Raw genomic sequence first — 17951 nt, forward strand, 5'->3', positions numbered from 1 at the left:
AACAAGGGGGGAGGGGGGAAATGCCAAAACACATCTGAGAGATTTGCCCTTCTGCATATGCTAAGAATCCAATTCTCTCCTTAAGTCAGTCAGTTTCCATTACATTCACACACACACAGTAATGTTTAAGTAGGCAATGGTCTGAGTGCACACACAATTAGGGATGTTAAAAAGCTCATGTATGCTACTTTTTCTGTTAGGAGCTCAAATTAGATAGGCATATAACAATGATATTCAAAATTCATCCACTATGCTTCCTGGATGGAGATAATTTAATGCCAAGAGTAATAACAAGAAGAAAGTGAAGGATAATACTCAAAAGCAAGTCTGCCAGCGAAAGATTCTCTGCCACAGGAATAGTACACCTCAGGGGAGGTGGAACAACCTATCACCCTGAGCTACAAACCTCTTCTCTCCCAGGCTATACAACTCAAATGCAGACTTATAATGAAGGAAGCGTGCAGCTGGAGTCTTCAGATCATGATGTACAATCCTAAGGTTGCAAATGCAACTTCCAGAAATAGTGCCACATAGATATGTTCTATTCCTGACCAATGCATTTTTTTTCATATTCGTTGCCCCACTCACTTTCAATGTGTAGATCAAATTATTGAATTCTGGGGAGTAAAATCAGGTGATGAACCAAGCCATGTTCCTCAGCTATTTTGCCACACACAGTTCAAAATCAAGAATTGAGCACCTGCAGAGTTCTTGCCCATGCCTCATCCATTTCCATGACTACTAGCAGCCAAACCTATTTGATTTGTATAGCTGTAGGTAAAGGTAAAGGGACCCCTGACCATTAGGTCCAGTCATGGACGACTCTGGGGTTGCGGCGCTCATCTCGCTTTATTGGCCGAGGGAGCCGGCGTACAGCTTCTGGGTCATGTGGCCAGGATGACTAAGCTGCTTCTGGTGAACCAGAGCAGTGCACGGAAACGTCGTTTACCTTCCCACCGGAGCGCTACCTATTACCTACTTGCACTTCATGCTTTCGAACTGCTAGGTTGGCAGGAGCAGGGACCGAGCAACGGGAGCTCACCCCGTCGTGGAGATTCGAACCTTCGATAGGCAAATTGAAGGTTTACTGAAGCCAAGGGGAAAACACAAATGTATACAAAGTTGTTGCCTAAGATTATCTCTCACTTTTTCTATTTTAGAGTCTAGAGACCTCGGAAGCTTGCTACTTGAAGTTCAACTCCCATTGTTTTGACAGTGCCCTAAAGAGCTTCCAAGACACAATGCTTTGCAAGGATTTTATGTATTCAGCTATCAAGTTTTCTCCAAGAAAAAAGAAGTAGAAGTATGTGCACAGATGGAGCTAGTATAATTGATTTTTGTAACCACATAGGCATTAAGAGTAAACAAAAGTAGTAATAAATTATGCTCAAGAGAACAGCAAGAGTGGATTCCAGAAGACAGATTATGCAACTAGTGCCATTTGTTTAGAATTGTACCCTTTATCAGGGCATAATTATGCCAAGCAAGGTGTACAAAGGATTTCCCCCCCCAAAGACAACTGCAAAAAGAACATTGATTTCTCATAATCCTTCTAATGAGCTTCAGCTTTTCCATCATACAAACCTACCATAATGTGCCTTCACATTGCTACTATGTTTCCAGGACAAACTAAATTAAATGCACAGAAACACCACCTATTTTTTACAACTGTTTCATCTTTAATCTTGTGTTTAGAGTGGAATTTCTAAAATCTAAAAAGAAGTGTTAAATGTACATGTACGGTTTAAGAAACCAACTCTGCAGCATAGATAATATGATGTAGCAAAGTAAAGGATGTTGTCTTATGCACACTTGCCTAGAAGCATGCTCCATTTCAATCAACAGAGCTAACTTCCAAGTTAATGTGCTAAGAATTAGAGCATGAGTAATAATGCTTTCAGACAGCAGCCCTCCAATTGCTACTTGAAGCATTCCAGCTGACCATGAGAATCTTGTTGACATCAAGAGTTAATGGATTAAGTCTATACTTCAGAAACATATAGTTTATTATACATATTTTTAGGGTAGTTGCTGAGCTTTATGCTGTTTTGGTTTATTTTATTTTGCTTTTAGATAATTTGAATGGATGGGTAGTGTACAAATTTAGTGACAACTACAACAAATAGTCTAAAAAGGAAATATCACAGATTTTAGTGTTACTTGTACATGTTACTGTGCACATAAGGTTAACAATACACTTAATTTCCAAGGCATTGTGACCAATTAAGCAGGTCCTAGACCAGGATTTCCAACGTTAACTTTTATTAATTCTTTATATGAAACACAGGGTTGAAATCCACTCCGGGGTACAGTTTTCATTGCAAAAAAAAATCATGGTTCTTCTAATCTATTGTCACCTGCATAGTAATAAACAACGTACCCATAGTTCAGCCACTTACTACTGACAGTTTTCTTTCTGCAAAGAACCACATGGGGCAAAAGACATTACAAGGCAACCAAATTAATCTTAAAAATGGAGGGGGGTAAGGTGGCGTTTTTTAAAAAAATCCATGTAAATTAGCATATTGGAGTAAAAATTTTCCATGTGATTTTTCTAACAAAAGCCAACACAAAGAAACAGATTTGTCTTTCTTCTAACACACCACTCATTGGTTTATTTCAGGACATTTTACCCACCCCCACCCAGAATACATCTAAATTTGACTCATGCTTTTTCAAGCAAAAAGTGATGGAGGGAAGCAGGTTAATCGCATGTTTACTCAGAAGTAAATCCTATTGAGTTCAGAAGGTCTTAATCTTAAAGCGCACATGTATCACTGCCACAATATTTTTTCATGACCTGACTGTTTATAAATACTTGTAGTTATAAATAAAATAAGATACAATGAAAGTCAGTTGGGGGGGATTACCCAAATACGACTGTCATTTTTTTCCTTTATGAAGGTTAAGAATATTGTTGGCATTTAAGTGGATATAATCCAAATTGGGAGTGGGGAGAGGCAGATGTCTCTCAGAGGTAGTGAAGGTAGTACTCCTTCTGGTTTGTGCACATTTTCTGTTTAGCTAAGGAATATTTAACCTATGGAGTACAAATATCTCCTTTTAAAAGAAATCATCTCATCTTCAAAATATTTATATATGTTGTTGCTAAAAGGGGATTGATTGCACAAGTGGATGGAACAAGTAGCCTTGCGGCTGTCTCAAAATACTGACACTACAAATTACTTTGCACATCATGCTGTTAATGTAGCTGCTTGCAAATATCAGAGTAAGTCTATATGCACTCAATATCTCACACCAATCTCACAGTAAGCATGAATGAAATAAGTTACCTGCACAGAAGCAGCATAGGTTCTCTGCATGTGTCCTGCCTGAGCCATCATTTCTTCATTCAGATTTAGACATCAATCTTATTCAGAGCTTATTTGCTGACAAAGGCTCTGACATCATATAGGGTGGGAAAATCCAAATGCTGCAACCACTGCAAATATTCCCAACTCTAATCTACACTCTGTATCTCTCTAGTGTCAGACGTTATACATCCAAGCTAACTGCACTCCAGTAAACACACATGTAGATTACTTCAATGTCAAGACCAGTTTCCAGTGTACAAACCTGCTGTTTAAGAAAACGAGCCAACTGCACATTCTTATGTGTACAGGTGTTAACATCTTTCACCTGCCTGGACCTTCCTACATAACCAAGTGTAAAACATTTTCTCCAGAATTAAAGAACACCTGAACCAAAATTCCTCCACTCCCCCCCCCCATGAAAACTTTGCAAAGAAAATGTTGCCAAGTGATCTTGATGAAGCTACCACAGAACTACTGGGGGGGGGAGGGAAGCAAACTAGTGCTCAAAGTTGCTATTTTACAGGGCAAATGTGTGCGGGGGGGGGGGGTCAGAAAAAGCTGAACATCCAGCAAGCTACCCCAATATGTCAAGTTGAACTGCTCCTAAGTTAACACCTAGCCCCTGGGCCAAGGGTGTACACGTTTTGATACACCGAGAAACTGTGGCTGGAGCAACAGCCACCAATGCACTCCTCTCCTCAAAAAGATAAAAATTGACTCTCGTGGTCCTTGCCAAACCTTGCCACATTCACACAAAGGCACCTAGTTTGCCAGCTTTTTATGGTTATGTAATACAAAACTACAACTACCTGTATACCCTTGAGTATGGATACCAATCCATGGCCAACTTAGGCCAAAGTTTCCTGTGTTCCATCTAGTACTGTCATGGAAGTCCCCAGTCAGGTACTCTGGCCTATGCATGCAAGGAGCAACAACTGAATTCTTTGTCCTTTCCCCATCACATTTAAAGTGAAACAAATCCACGAAGCACATGAACCTTTTAACCCTTTCCTGGCCAAACGTCGCCCCCTCCCCTCCCCTCCCGGGACTCACCGCGGGGCTGCCGCTGCCCTCCCTGGCTCTGGCCTTGCCCTTGGTGGGCGACTCCTGCAGCAGCTGCTCCAAGCACGCGGTGCCCGGCAGGGAGGAGCTCTTCTGGTGGGACAGGTGCGCCCCCGGCCGGGGCGGCGGCGGGGGAAGCTCCTCCCCCTTCTCGGCTTGCGGGGGGCCATCCCCGCCGCGCCCCCTGTCGGCTCGGGCGGGGGCAGCCGGCGACGGGCAGAGCGAAGACGACGCCGAGGAGGAGGCGGCGGGGCGCGCGTCGTCGGGGCGGCGGCCCTGAGGCGACGGCGGCTGCCCCCTGCCCTGGTGGTGGTGGTGGTGGTGGTGCAGGATGTGCTCCCTCAGGCGGCGCAGCGCCGAGCCGGCCTCGCTGCTCACGGCCTCCAGGGGCTCCGCCGAGGAGCAGCAGAGGTTGGGCTGGGACGACGAGAAGACGCGGTCCAGCACGTGCTTCCTGCGCCTGAAGCCGCTCCACTTGACGGCGCCGCCGCTCAGCAAGTCCCCCTTGGCCGCCGCCGGCTGTTCAGGCGGCTGCTGCTGCTCGGCTCGAGCGCGAGGAAGCGACGGCGAGGTCTCCGCACTGCGGCGCTCGGCGGCTGCCGCTTTGCCGCCTTTGCTCTTGCCGCCCAGCTGCAGGTTTCTCCACAGCCGGGCCTGGAAGGAGGAGGACGAGGAGGAGGAGGACGCCGGCTCGGGGTCGCTGGGCTTCTCCGCCGCTGCTGCCTCAGGCTCCATAACGGCCGCCTCCGCCTCGTCTCTTGGCCGCCGCCTCCTCCCGCTTCTCCACAAACGCCACCACCGCCGGCGTCTACTGCTGCGGAGGCAACAGCAGCAGAGCCCGGTGGAGCCTGGAGGCTTCAATCCAGGCCGGCCAAAGGAAGAGGCTGCGCGCTGGCCGCCTCAGCCCCGCGATAGGCGGCTACCTCAGCGGCGTGCCCCGGCTGCGGCTCAGTCTGGGTGCACCACCCGCAGGGTGGCAGCCGCGAGTGGGCGCGAAAGAGGAGGAGGAGGAGGAGAAGGAAGCAGCAGCCGTCGTCGCGTGAGGCGTCGCAAGCGAGCAAGGAACGCGCCTCCACCGAACTTTGTGTCTCGCGCGCCGGACTTTTCTCGCCCTCCTCGCAGCTGCTAAGTCACACGGACCGCGCAGGCTCGTGCCGGCTGATTGACGGGGCGGGGGTGGGGGAGGGTGATTAGATTAATGACAGGCACGTGCGCGCTCGCTGGAGGCAGCTGGCCAAAAAGTGCGGGGCGGGGGAGGAGGCGGGGAGGATGATGATCGCGGCGATGGGTCAGCGTGGAAGATGGGCGGTCTGCAGAGCTCAGCCTTCACGGAGGTGCAAGAAGAAGAGGAGGAAGGCTCCAGGGCGGGATCGAGAGGAGCTGGGTGCAGATAAGGGAACGAGAGACGCTGGTTTGTACTGGCCTGTAGAGGAAGGATGCCCATTGGAATGAGATAACCGGGAGACAAGGTAGACACGCGCGACTCATGCTAGCCCACAAGCCAAGTTAGAGGTTAGAAGGGGGGTGAAAAGTGGAGCGTGAATATCGCCTAAAGGTGAAGAGGCATTTCCTTTTTATCCTGTCTCTGTCACTTTCATTGGCTCCACTGGAGGCATTGGACAGGGTACCCTGCAAAAGAAAGGTGGGGAGGAGAAGGTGGGTTGGGGTCTACTGGTAGTAGATCTCTGGCTGATCTGTAAGGGATTTCCTAGTGTGTTTTTTTAGTTTTTTGTTTTTTTTTTAAGTAGATCCCACAAGCCTGAACCCTGCACAATACCAGTACGCAGGTCTGGCCCAACTTCCTTTTACTGCTGGACGTGAAGGACAATATTTGGGCCAGTCACACTTCTTTGAAGTCTCTCAACCCCACTCACCCCACAGAGTGTTTGTTGTGGGGAAGGAAGGGAAAGGAGAATGTTAGCCGCTTTGAGAATCCTTCGGGTATCGCAGCGGGATATCAAATCCAAACTCTTCTTCTTCTTCCCTCTCTCGCTCTCATATATATACATATATACACACAAACACAGCCAACCAGGTTGCCTGATGAACCTTAGCATTTCTAACCTTAGCTGCTAACCTCACATTAGCAGCTTAAAACACAGCAAGGTCATTCTCCCCCTGCCCCGCATTTCATGCCACATTTGCACAGTGCAGTTCACCTGAGAGAGGGGCCTTTGTGATGTCTTCGTTTGACCCACATGACCTTTTTGGTTGCCCCACCCCTGCAACCTCCCAAATCCTATTTGTGATGCTGTGATCTACACATGGGCACTCATCTTCGCGTGTGCAATGGCGGTCTCAAATGTTCACATTACCACTTACTCCACATCCTCATTTCTATTAGAATTGGTTTGAAGGAAAAACACATCAAGCAACAGTATTTGTCAATAAGCTACAGGACTGGTATGGATTGTGGCTAAAGTTGTGTGAATGTGGCTTCAAAAACTAACAGTAGGAGCACACTGGATGCAGAGTAAGCAGTGATGTGAACATACCCTTCTGAGGGCAGTAAGCTAGCTGAGAGGGTCAGGGCACACTATGTTTTATGTCGTGAACTGCCCTGAGATCTCTGGATGAAGGGCAACATATAAATTTAATATCAAATAATAATGTGTTGCAAACGCAGCTGCTCTGGCCACCAACGTTATGTTGCCATTCATTTGCCACTCCACCTGGTTCCTGCGCTCTTTACCCACTCAAACAGCTGCTCCTATGCAACAGCAACAGCGCGCATCGCATGAGTAGAGCAACATGTACACATATGATGCATGCCGGAGCACATGGCCTGAGCAGGTTTACCAATCTGCCTGCTTACCTGGTTGGGAGTGTTCTCCAATGGCACTGACTGTAATGCATTGGTAGAAGGTGATTAGACAACACAGACAGGCTGCAAAGGATAGCAAGATGCAAGAACCGGCACTGCTGGGGCACCAGGTTGGGAGGATGGGAGCAGCTCAAGAGGAATGGCCAGGGGAATCAACACCCCTCTGTCTCTGTGACCTGACACATGCATTTCACTCTGCCTAATGATAGGGCCAGTCCTCAGAAACATTGCTCTGCAAGTGGTGTTTTGACAACCCAAAGCAGATCCACTGGAACCAGGTAATTTTCAACAACCTTTGCTGAAGCAACTGAGCAAAAGCTGCCCTCTGCATCCCATATTGGATCCTGTAACATATTGGATAGCAGGCTCAGTTTATTTCAGTACTCTGACCAAGGGAAAAGTTGGGCATCCTAGACAGAGCATTGGAGTATTACTGCACAAATCAGAGGATCAAATCATGCAGATTTTTATATGTATTTTTAAAAGCCCAATTCAGTGGGGAAACGGGATGGAATTCTGATAATTGCCCCACCCCCACTTTGTATTATATATATATATATATATATATATATATATATATATATATCAAGATATGGTTTCTAATCACAATATTGAAATAGCGTGCAGTCGGTCCCTCATCACTGTCTCACCTGAGAGCTCTAGTTTCCTATGCAGAAGCTGCCTGCAATGGAAAACGAAGGAAGCTCTTCTGCTGGTTCAGCAGCTGCAGTTCCAGCCATCTGTCAATGCAGCCAGTGGTGTTTTGAGAACGGAGTGAAGAGAGAGACAAAGAAGAGGCAAGTTCATGTTTCAGGCCAGCCCCTCTGTCACATCCAAAGCCTACTTTCTCTTGTCCGGTGATGCAAACGGGTTCTATGATTCCCAAATGACTTATCAAATGTTACACAATGCTATTCGCCCTCAGCGCCCCCCCACCGCTGCAATCACATTTAGGAACAATAATGAAAAGACTATACTTTTTTATCATCAACTTGTAGATACCAGATTCTACTGAGATTATGTTTGCCTTTTCATCTGGGGGTTGGGAAGAAATGGATGCTCAGCATTTTAATTTGGACCAAAAAGGCATGTTCTATTTATAGTAGCACAAATGTCATATTCTCTTTCATTGCACAGAAATGTGCCCAGTCTTGGATCTCCAACCTGTTCCGCATGACTGCCTTGAGCCGCTGCAATGCAAAGCCCTCTCCAGCTGTGTGTGTGTTTGTTTGTTTTTTTTACAGGGGCCTCAGGCCGCCTGAGAGGTTTTTTTGCTTGCAAGAAATACTAGGATTTCACAAATGGATTCTACTGCATGAAAGGAAAGGCTCTGAAATTTCAAGCAAGCGACTTCTTGTAAAACTAATTTGACTGAAATCCCCAGAACTGTGGACTTTTCTGCTATGCGTGCTACTTCTCCGGGAGCTTTTGACTCACATTCTCTGCCTCCAGCAGCATGCTCATATGATGTGCTCTTCCCAACTGAAGCTGCGAGTCTCTGAAAGCATTCCCTATTAATAGGAACTAAGAGGACAGCTAACTGCACCTCAGAGAGCCCACCCGCCGTTAAAGTGAAACACCAACTCAATTAGTGGGGATAGAGAAGCAGGGATGGTGTACAGTATCTACAGAGCTTATCCCTCCTGATTTGATTCAGAATAGGTGGTTTAGCAAAGCATAGCTTATTACCCATTTTGAATGCGCTGCTCACTTTCCAACTGACTTTTTGTGCTGTTCCATGTTGAATAGCAAAATGGAGGCAGAACTATAATACAAATTGGGTAGCCAAAAGGCAGAAATCAGTATTAGCTTTGCAAGTAGCTATAGGGTCAGAACGTGCTAGTTTGTGTAACGGCAGGGAATGGTAAGAAGAAAAGCGCTTTACTCACCCAAATGCCTCCCCAAAATATGAGAGAAATGTGTTTACTTTTATGATGAGCTAGCATGCCCAAAGACAGGACTGGTGGTATAATGAGGCAAGCTGAGACACTTGACTCAGGTGGCAAGAGTGGGAAATTGCCCCTCTTGAGGCAAGCAAGCTTGTCTCACCTGCTGCCGCAGCCTTGATGCCACCATAAAGCCTTTGAGGAATCTATGAGGCTGTCCACCTCACACTGAGGAAGGGCCAAGAGGGGTCCCGCCTCAGAGTGAGGCATTCTGAGGAGGTATCCAGGCAAGTGTCCGGACTGCTGCTGTTTTGCTAAGGTGGGGTTGCCATAGTTCTAGAAGTGAAATTCAGGATGGAAAAGTTGTTGAGCCTTTTTTAAATAAAAATAAAAACCAAGGTTATTGAGCAATCAACTTCAAAATCCCGGACATTTTGCCGATTTCCCAAAATTTGCCCCGGATGCTATTTTCGCTAGTTAAATCCCGGACATATGGCAACCCTAGCTAAGGCAAGCTAGAAATTCTTTTTAAACTTAGGGCTAAGTTTTTATCTTCATCAGAGCACAACCATACTTTAAAACATACAAAAGTTAAGAAAGTAAAACAGATTAAAATGGATAAATGGACAGTTCAGTTAGAAATGAGTTCCCTGAGCAAGCGTAGCAGTCATGAAATAGAAGGAGAGGTGCTCTTGTGGACCAGGAATTGGTTAAGTATCCGGAAGCAAGGAATAGGAATATATGGACTGTTCTCTGACTGGAGAGATGTAGGAAGTGGAATCCCCCAAGGATTGGTTTTTGGGCCTGTGCTTTTAAAACTTGTTCATAAACTTTCAGTAGTTAGGGATGAGCAGTGAGTTGGCTATGTTTGCTGACAATACTAAATTGTTCAGGGTGTCCTGGCTCCCACCCCAAAACACACAAGCAGAGTCTCTTACTTGAAAGTGAGCAAGAGATATTTACTTAGGCTTAGCAGAAGCAGGCATGAGCCTCAAGAGCCATGGTTCAGGAGTTCAAGAGCAAAGCAAGAAGTTCAGAACTGGACAACAGCAGCAAAGGTGTCCTAACAACTTCCACAATGCACCCATCACACTGACTTGTTACAGCAGGGTTTCAGTGCAATTGAAGTCCCTGGTGTGATACAATTAATGGAGTGCCACTTTGGTTAGGAGCTGCTGCCTATGCTAATTTCCTTCCAAATCACCCCAAGCTGCAATATAGTACCTGTTCCCTGATTGCATAATTTAATTAAGTGGTAGACAAGAGTTCTAATATGTTAAAGTTGCCTCCTACAATGCTAGTTCTTGGTTTACAGTAGTTGGTAAATGAATCATGGGTCATACTGTTCATCATTTAAAATACAACCATATAATTTTAAGCATTCAGATAACAGATTGCCTAGGGAATCTGCACATAATTTTCATATTTCTAATTCAGATAACATTTCACACTTCTTACATATAATGATTTTCAAGAAACAGATACTCTATAGAGATTCAAGCTAGAACTATAAATGGAAGTATATTGGAAAAAACCAATCCTGATGCAGTTAAAACAGTTTTCGAAAAGACTTTCACTCTTGATTTTAAGTTGAAGAGAGGAGTGACGAAAGAATTGCATGACGTTCTATTTCAAGAGACAGCAGCACTTTCTTTTAAGAACAGAAGAAGAAAACGGAGCTTTAAAAAAAGCTTTGGGTATTTTCACACATTGGACATAAATTGCCTTGGAGTCTCTCACAGGCAATTTATGTTAACACCCACAATAGTTGTTAACATACCAAGAACAGTAGAGCTACTTTAAATCTCATGTGACACTATCCTTTGCCTCCTGGTTAGGTTGACAGAAATGAGTTAATGAAGGAGACAGCAATTGTGCCACCTGCTGATTGTTGGCGTTCATTTTCTATGCAGGATAATTAGGGCGACTTCATATGTTACCTTTGCAGAGTGCTTGGTACCACTAACCTGCTCCCCCATCACTGGCTCTGTCATGGGGTAGAATGGATGTGCGCTTCACACCACATAAAAGAAAGATAAATGTAGAAACATTTTCTACAGTTTCCAGCACTGAAGGTTTAGAATGACTTGTAATAGGCCACAAAGGGTTCAACCATAGACTTTATCCCCCTTCCTAGTAGTAGCTGGCAGAAGATGAGCTGCAGATAATTTGACTTTTAATCCTTCACTTCGTAAGCAATCTCTGCAAAAGAAGAGCCATTCTAAAGCAGACCAAAAAGAACACAAAAAACAAATCCCATCTAGTTTAGCATCCTGTCTCTCAGTGGCTAACCAGATTCCTGTGAGAAGCCTGGAAGCAGGACATAAGCACAATAGCATCTTGAAACAATTGTTAGAGCACCTCTAAACAGATTTGATTTCTGCAGTCATTGTTCTCCATCCTGTTCCAGATACGTGGGTTACTTCAGCATGCAGTGTTTCCCCACCTCAGTCAGGGCCCAGTAGGCTGAGTTCACAAGTCTTCCTTCTTCCAGTTCAGAACAAAGGAAGCTTTGCTCTTCATGTCATCTAGAGGTGCTGCTCAAAACTATCTTGACACACCAAACTGGCTGTACTATATAGAGAGCTGCACCCCATGATCTCATGCTATGTTCTACCATCTTGCAACACTGCAAAAGGATCCTGAGATTATAAGGTACTTTTATTGATGCCTATAGAAATATTGCAGTCTCTCCAGCAACAACTTGGATTGCTCATGCAGTCAGTCTGTTTCTCAGTCCTGTAGAGCTAATGTTAAAATAAACTGAGCAGCACTTTGAAAATGCTGCTTTAAAATATGATGTTTTATCTGTTTACCCGAACTTTTTGGAAACTACCATGGAAAATTAACATTGCAGAATATCCACAATTCTCACATTTCATCCCCCCCCCCGTAACAATCCTTAGAAAAGTGCTTATTATTTATTATTGCTGCTGCTACTAATATATCTCACCCATCTTCCAAAGCATTCAAGGCAGCATTCATGGATAGAGTTTACCCCACTTTATCCTCATAAAGTGACTGCCCCACAGACACCCAGTGAGCTATACAGCTGAGGAGGGATTTGACCTTACTTCTCTCTGGACAAAGTATATGTTCCAGAACCTGTAGGATAAATGATACAAATGGTTAGAAGACATATACAAAGCCTCTGACATTGGGGGTGTATGTGTGCAAATTGGATTAAACATTCATCAAAGCATCTATAATTTATTTACTAATGGGATCTTATTCAAAAGAATACCTAACAGGTTTTGGGGGCATGGAAAAACATTTTTGTTTAAAATTCCATTAGCTTTCAGAACTACAGGATTGCATTTTTATCCCTAATGCGTTCTTCAGAGTTCCATAACTGAGTTATTGTGCTGCAGAGCACTTATTTTTTCAGCATTTTGGATTATTCTCTTGTGAGTTCCATTGTGATTTTGCTGCTGCATATATCCTCCCCTAATACAGGAATATAATCTCAATAATTGGGGAAAGGATGCTCTCATCTTCTTAGGATTAACCTAGCTTGGAAGTAATGTTCCATCAGCATTACTGCTGTTAGCAATAAGCCTTTTGAGGATATATTGTTCAGAATGATACACTGCGTACAATAAGCATATTTGCTTTCTATGAGTTACATGAAAACAGCAATAAAGGGAGCCAAAGAAATTCCACTTACATATCAAATTGGAATCGAAATGCAAGCTTTTATTCCTTTTGTCCCATTTGCCCAAGGTGCCGTGCATTGTTTTCTCTCTGTATACACACATACTTTATCATCAAGTCTCTGAGATAGATTAGGCTGGGAGATAGGGACTGCCCCAAGGCCAATGAGTGAGCTTCATGAGGGAGTGGGAATTAGAACCTGGGTCTCCCCAGGCATAGTACGAACACCACACTGGCTGTCCAAGACAATGGCAAAAGGGATGTCAGGGGAATGGCTCAGATCCTAAGCTGTTCCTCCATTCAGCAGTTGATTTCTGTTGACTCTTCACACATTATTTCCAATGGTCCCACCAACCATTAGTAGCTGACTTCCAGGGGAAGGGAATGGGGAGGCAGGAAATCCCTGTTCCCTGAAGGTGAACTCTGTTCCATTCAAAGGAGGAATATGAGCTAACAGCAATATCCATGCACAGAGCAATGTGTTTTGGTTCCAAGAAATACATTTAATTTATTGGAACTGCAACGCATTGCTCTGTTCACGGATATTGCTAACTATTGGCTTGGATCTTAAACCTATTCTTCATAAAATATCATTAACATAACAAATTGCCTAAAGGTGCTTTTTTGTAGCTTTATGAGGAGATCTTGGAGCAAAAGCTTGAAATGTATGTTTTAGAAGTGCTTTAGGTATAGATTAGTAGGACTGCATGACTAATGAAATACCTTCCAGCTCCTTTCTCAATGTATATTGTTCCAGCTGCCTGCACACTTTTCTTCCTTGTATTGGCTGGTTTGCTTGATATCGCTCTGCGCATTTCTGGAAATGTAGTAATGCTGAAGAAAAGGGCAAAGGCTGGAAGAGTGGAAGGAATCTGGCCCCCGAGAAAAGCAGATGAGACAGGCAGCATCCACACCATTACATTTAATGCATTCTTATACCACTTTAACAGTTATGACGTCCCCCAAAAAATCCTACTTGGTTAAGGATGCTGGGAGTTGTTAGGATACCCAATATGGCCATTGGTCAGGGATGATGGAAGTTGTAGTCTAGCAACATCCGGAGGACCACAGGCTCCCCATCTATGCAATACGGTGCATATTTTGTGATATTTCCAAAGTGACCGAAAGCCAAACATAACCACAAAGCTGGGTACTCAAAACAGGATTTGATTTTGGCATATGCAGTTGAAACTGATGTTTTCCCTTCTTGCCTGGAAAAAGAGAGGGGGGTTATAAGGGCAACACTTTAGCACAATATTTATGTTTATTATCACAATGTTTAGCAGTGGCTATATAAGTTAATGGGGGGGGGGAACAAACTGAAAAGCAACTCTTAACCAAAAATTTAAAAGATCTTAATAGTGGAAAGGCAAAATCCCACTCTTGTTATATAATGAGAAATCATTCATTTAAACCATGTCAAAAACCTATACAATCATTTTTAATATTGTGGGAATTTAAAGTACCAAGTACAAACAGCCCATCTGTTCATTTCTAGACTAAATATATCACATCAGATTTCAAAGTACAAGGCTCAAGAGGAACAGAATGTGACTCTTTCAAACCTAAGCCAAGCCTCTAGTGACTTTCCTTACGTACAATGGTACACAGGAGTCCATCTGTCTAGCTCTTAGCAAGTGGACCTTAAATACTATGGTATATTTTTCATATTGTCATTTTTGACAAGTATGAAAGAAAGAGGCTGGCCAACATATTTTTAAATGGTTTATTTTATAATTGGTATACATAAATATATGTAATACATTAGACATAAAATAACCCAACAATCGATAGTTACCATATTACGTAAAAAAGTGTAATTTACCACATTTTCCTATTTAGGCCTGGGAGACGGCTAGACAGCTCTCAGCTGGCTTACTTCAAAATGAAGACTGGTGGAATATACACACGTATAAAAAAACGTTCTGAAAATGCTTTTTTAAAAGTGGTTTTTAAAATACATTGAATTTTCCATAAGGCTCACCACCGCCATCTAGTGTCACATTGTATATTGCACTTAAAACACACTCAAAATGTTTTATTTGCAACTGTATAGCTGAGTCCACTGTCTCCATGCCTGCAATGTCCTGTGTGAGAATCCTCAGCCGGCTCACATGGGGCCTGTAAAACTCCATGGAAGATTTGGGGCAGTCCGTGTTACTTTCAACCTAAATGCTGCTCTGAGATACTTGAAGGAAGAGCAGGGTGCAAAAACATAAAGAGGCTGAAACCTAGACTGCATGTACAGTACATTGAAAACACATTTTTTTGCCCCAGAGAATCCTGGGAACAGTAGCTTGTTTAGGGTACTGGAAATTGCAGCTGTGTTAGAGGTAAACGGCAGCTCCCAGGTTTCCTGAAGCGGAAATGTCCTTTAAATGTGTGGTTTGTATGCGGTCTTGGTCACCTTTTGTTCTGACAGACCTTTTGTGTCATCATCATGCACAAATTTGACAGCTGTAGTTTTCCCCATCACTATAGATCCAAAGTGGGAAAATCTGCACCTATTGAATTTCTGCCTGTTGCACAGCTGTTAAAGGTTGAGGAGTCCTGTCAGGGAACATAACAGTGCTAAAGAGGTGGTTTGTTTTTAAATGTGTGCCATTTCTTTCTCTGAACTTACATCACCTGCTTGTTTTTATAATAAATTTTATTAGTATTTTCCACACAACAACACGAAAAATATCAAAAAATAACAATACACAAAACACAAAAACCAGCGTACAAAAAAACCCCAAATCCATATCTTACAAGTTAATAATATAAGCACTAAAAAGAAAAACAAACATTGACTTCCACCAATCCCACAGCACCTCCTTTACCTCTCATTATGCCTTCCTGTTTTCCTTATCATCTCTTTACTAGCATCTAGATATAAATCCCTCTTTCTTATCCTTTCACTTCACAAGGTTATTCCAGACTCAGCCAAATTTCTGTCCTCGAACCTTGGCTTTTAAGGTATTCCTTTAGGCACTCACATTCTTTTTTCACTTCACTTTTTGGTTTTTGTCTTATTATATCTGTCAATTTGGCTAATTCTAAATATTCACCTGCTTTAATCCTGTAAAAAAAATAAATGACTGCTTTAGACCAGCTGCAGTATAGGTGGGTGGCTATTTTGATGATTACTCTGGCCTTGGACTAAGGAGGCTATTTCCACTTTGCAAGAGGTAAACGACAGCCCTTCAGATCAAAAGGTAAAGTACAGAAATTAAAACAAGCAGATTTAAATGTTAAATCCAGTTTTCAGTGTACAGCGCACAGCCCATAGCTTTGCTGCACATTTCCCTGTCTGAAAGTTGGCGTTCTAGTTGCCTGGAGACAGAAGTAAACAAAAGTATCTTGGTGACAAGAGTGCGAAGTTTCCTGGAGCTGCCTGCTGCTGTTCTTCATGAGAAATGAAGGGGGGGGGGGAATCCATCTTCTAGGGCTTTTGTCTTTTGATTTTCACCCAAAACGAAGCACAGTAGCTCCTCCAAGAAGTTTCCCACCAGGTACTGATAGTTTATCTTTTTGACATTTTTAGCAAGCTGCTAGGCAAACGAGGAACAAATGACTACAACAGTAATGAGTTCTGGGTTTGGGTTAGAAGCAGCGTTTTCTCTGGGATTGTTACTTGGAGTCAGGTGCTGTGGGATTGAGACTACTAATAGGGCTGGTTAAAGGCAGAGAGAACCTGTCAGACTTGGGATAAAATGCTAGTTTTACAGCTCTGTTCTGATGATCAAAGATGGGGTGCACTCGCAGGCCTTTAAAGGTAGCAGTGGTGTTCAGAAGAGCTTATAATTATAATCTACTGCCTGGAAAACCAAACCTGTATTTATTATTGATTTATTAAAATATCTATATTCCGTATATGTGGCAAGGGGACGAATGCAGCTCAGGAACTGGTGGGTATTTTGTGACTTTATATTGTTGTGATTTCTTTTATTGACTGTATTCTGTACATGTCTTCTTTTTTATTATTAATATGCAGCTTAGCTCCTAGGCGGCCTTTGAGCCAAAATGTGGTATGTAAAGAAATCATACCATGGCATTATACAGGAGTGGCTGGTGGTGTCCATTGGGAATGATGAGACAGAAGGCAACCGTAGGTGAAGTCACAGCCAATGACAGGTAGAGCTACCACCTGGCTGGTTGTAAGAAAGAAAGCAGGCAAGTAGGGAGATGCTGGGGTTGGTGGGGGCAGTGCCCCATTCACCCTTATGAACCAGCCCCCAATGCCATGATATTAATTGTGTATGTTTACTTTTGCTCTTTGCGTAATATAATAAAATTATAAGTGGAGTAATTTCCCTGATTTTCTTCCAGTTCTGTATTCCTAAGAAATTGGATTACTTCTCCCAAGGGATTTGAATATGCTTGTTACTGAAGAATGGTGGAATTATATTATGTAGTTTTGATGTGCTTCGAGCATCTCAAAGAAAGAACACGTCTACAACATTTAGTATTGCAGAAAGTATGTGCAAATTGCTTGGGAAATTTACGGAGTTGCCAATCTTTTTTTCACATATGATGGAGAGTGAAACTATATTGGTAAAACAAAAACAAAAACAAACTTCAGGATTATGAATAAGTGTCTTTTATGACAGTTAGTCATTCTTATGGGTTATTTAAAAGGCAATGCAAGAAGAAAACATGAACCTGTCAGCAACTTATGATTGAAAGCCAGGGCATTATTAGCAAAATACCCCATCTATTTTTTCTGTGTGCTTGAGAAAAGTTTGGCAGGAGAATACACTGATTATTAGAATCAAGTTAAAGCAGAAATGAATATACAATAAGCATTAACTACAATTTAATGTACTCTGAATAATATTTATGAATTATATTGCTGGTGTATTTTGTTGACACCCATCTGCCTTGAGAGACTTTGGATTGTGCCTCCGGGGGTGAAATCAAACCACATGGTCATTTGAAGAGCACTCATGAGACAATTTTTCTGCCTAATATAAGCTATTCTGTCTCTCCAATGGGACAGTGATATGAGTTTTTGAGAACACAGAACCTGTGGAAATGAACTGAAGTACAGCCTTTCTCCCTGAAAATGCAAACAAGCATTCTAATAGAAGCCCCATGAAGCAATTTGCATGCATTTATTGGGAAGAGTGGTGCCAATTCTTTAAAAAGAGCTACCACGTGGAAAATCCAAAGCACATTAAATCTTATTGAGAGGGTATTAAATAATCTTTTGGAATACAGCTAAGCCCA

The 17951-nt window shown here is 43.2% G+C and overlaps 1 protein-coding gene and 1 long non-coding RNA gene across 8 annotated transcripts in view; both read right to left on the bottom strand.

Annotated features, from left to right (window-relative positions):
* MCTP1 (multiple C2 and transmembrane domain containing 1) overlaps positions 1 to 6189 on the bottom strand; it is a 180321-nt gene extending 174132 nt beyond the window's left edge. For 2 of the 7 annotated variants that reach the window (XM_083576643.1, XM_083576642.1), the window contains exon 1: positions 4368 to 6128. In XM_083576643.1, the coding sequence (XP_083432769.1) occupies positions 4368 to 5111 (744 nt within the window). In that variant the 5' untranslated portion in view covers positions 5112 to 6128. Of the gene's footprint in view, positions 1 to 4367 lie in introns of all 7 variants that reach the window. The other 5 variants (XM_083576633.1, XM_083576639.1, XM_083576641.1 and 2 more) reach the window with 5 other exon arrangements.
* A 4426-nt stretch (positions 6190 to 10615) lies between these two features.
* LOC310745096 lies at positions 10616 to 16116 on the bottom strand. The gene is made up of 3 exons (XR_014539930.1): positions 13464 to 16116; positions 12040 to 12191; positions 10616 to 11288 (listed from the first exon to the last, which is right to left on the bottom strand). It is a non-coding gene; the product is annotated as an uncharacterized lncRNA (long non-coding RNA).
* Between the last annotated feature and the right edge of the window lie 1835 nt (positions 16117 to 17951).

The sequence above is a fragment of the Podarcis filfolensis genome (assembly GCF_964270895.1).
Source record: "Podarcis filfolensis genome assembly, chromosome: 11".
NCBI classification, from domain to species: Eukaryota; Metazoa; Chordata; class Lepidosauria; order Squamata; family Lacertidae; genus Podarcis; species Podarcis filfolensis.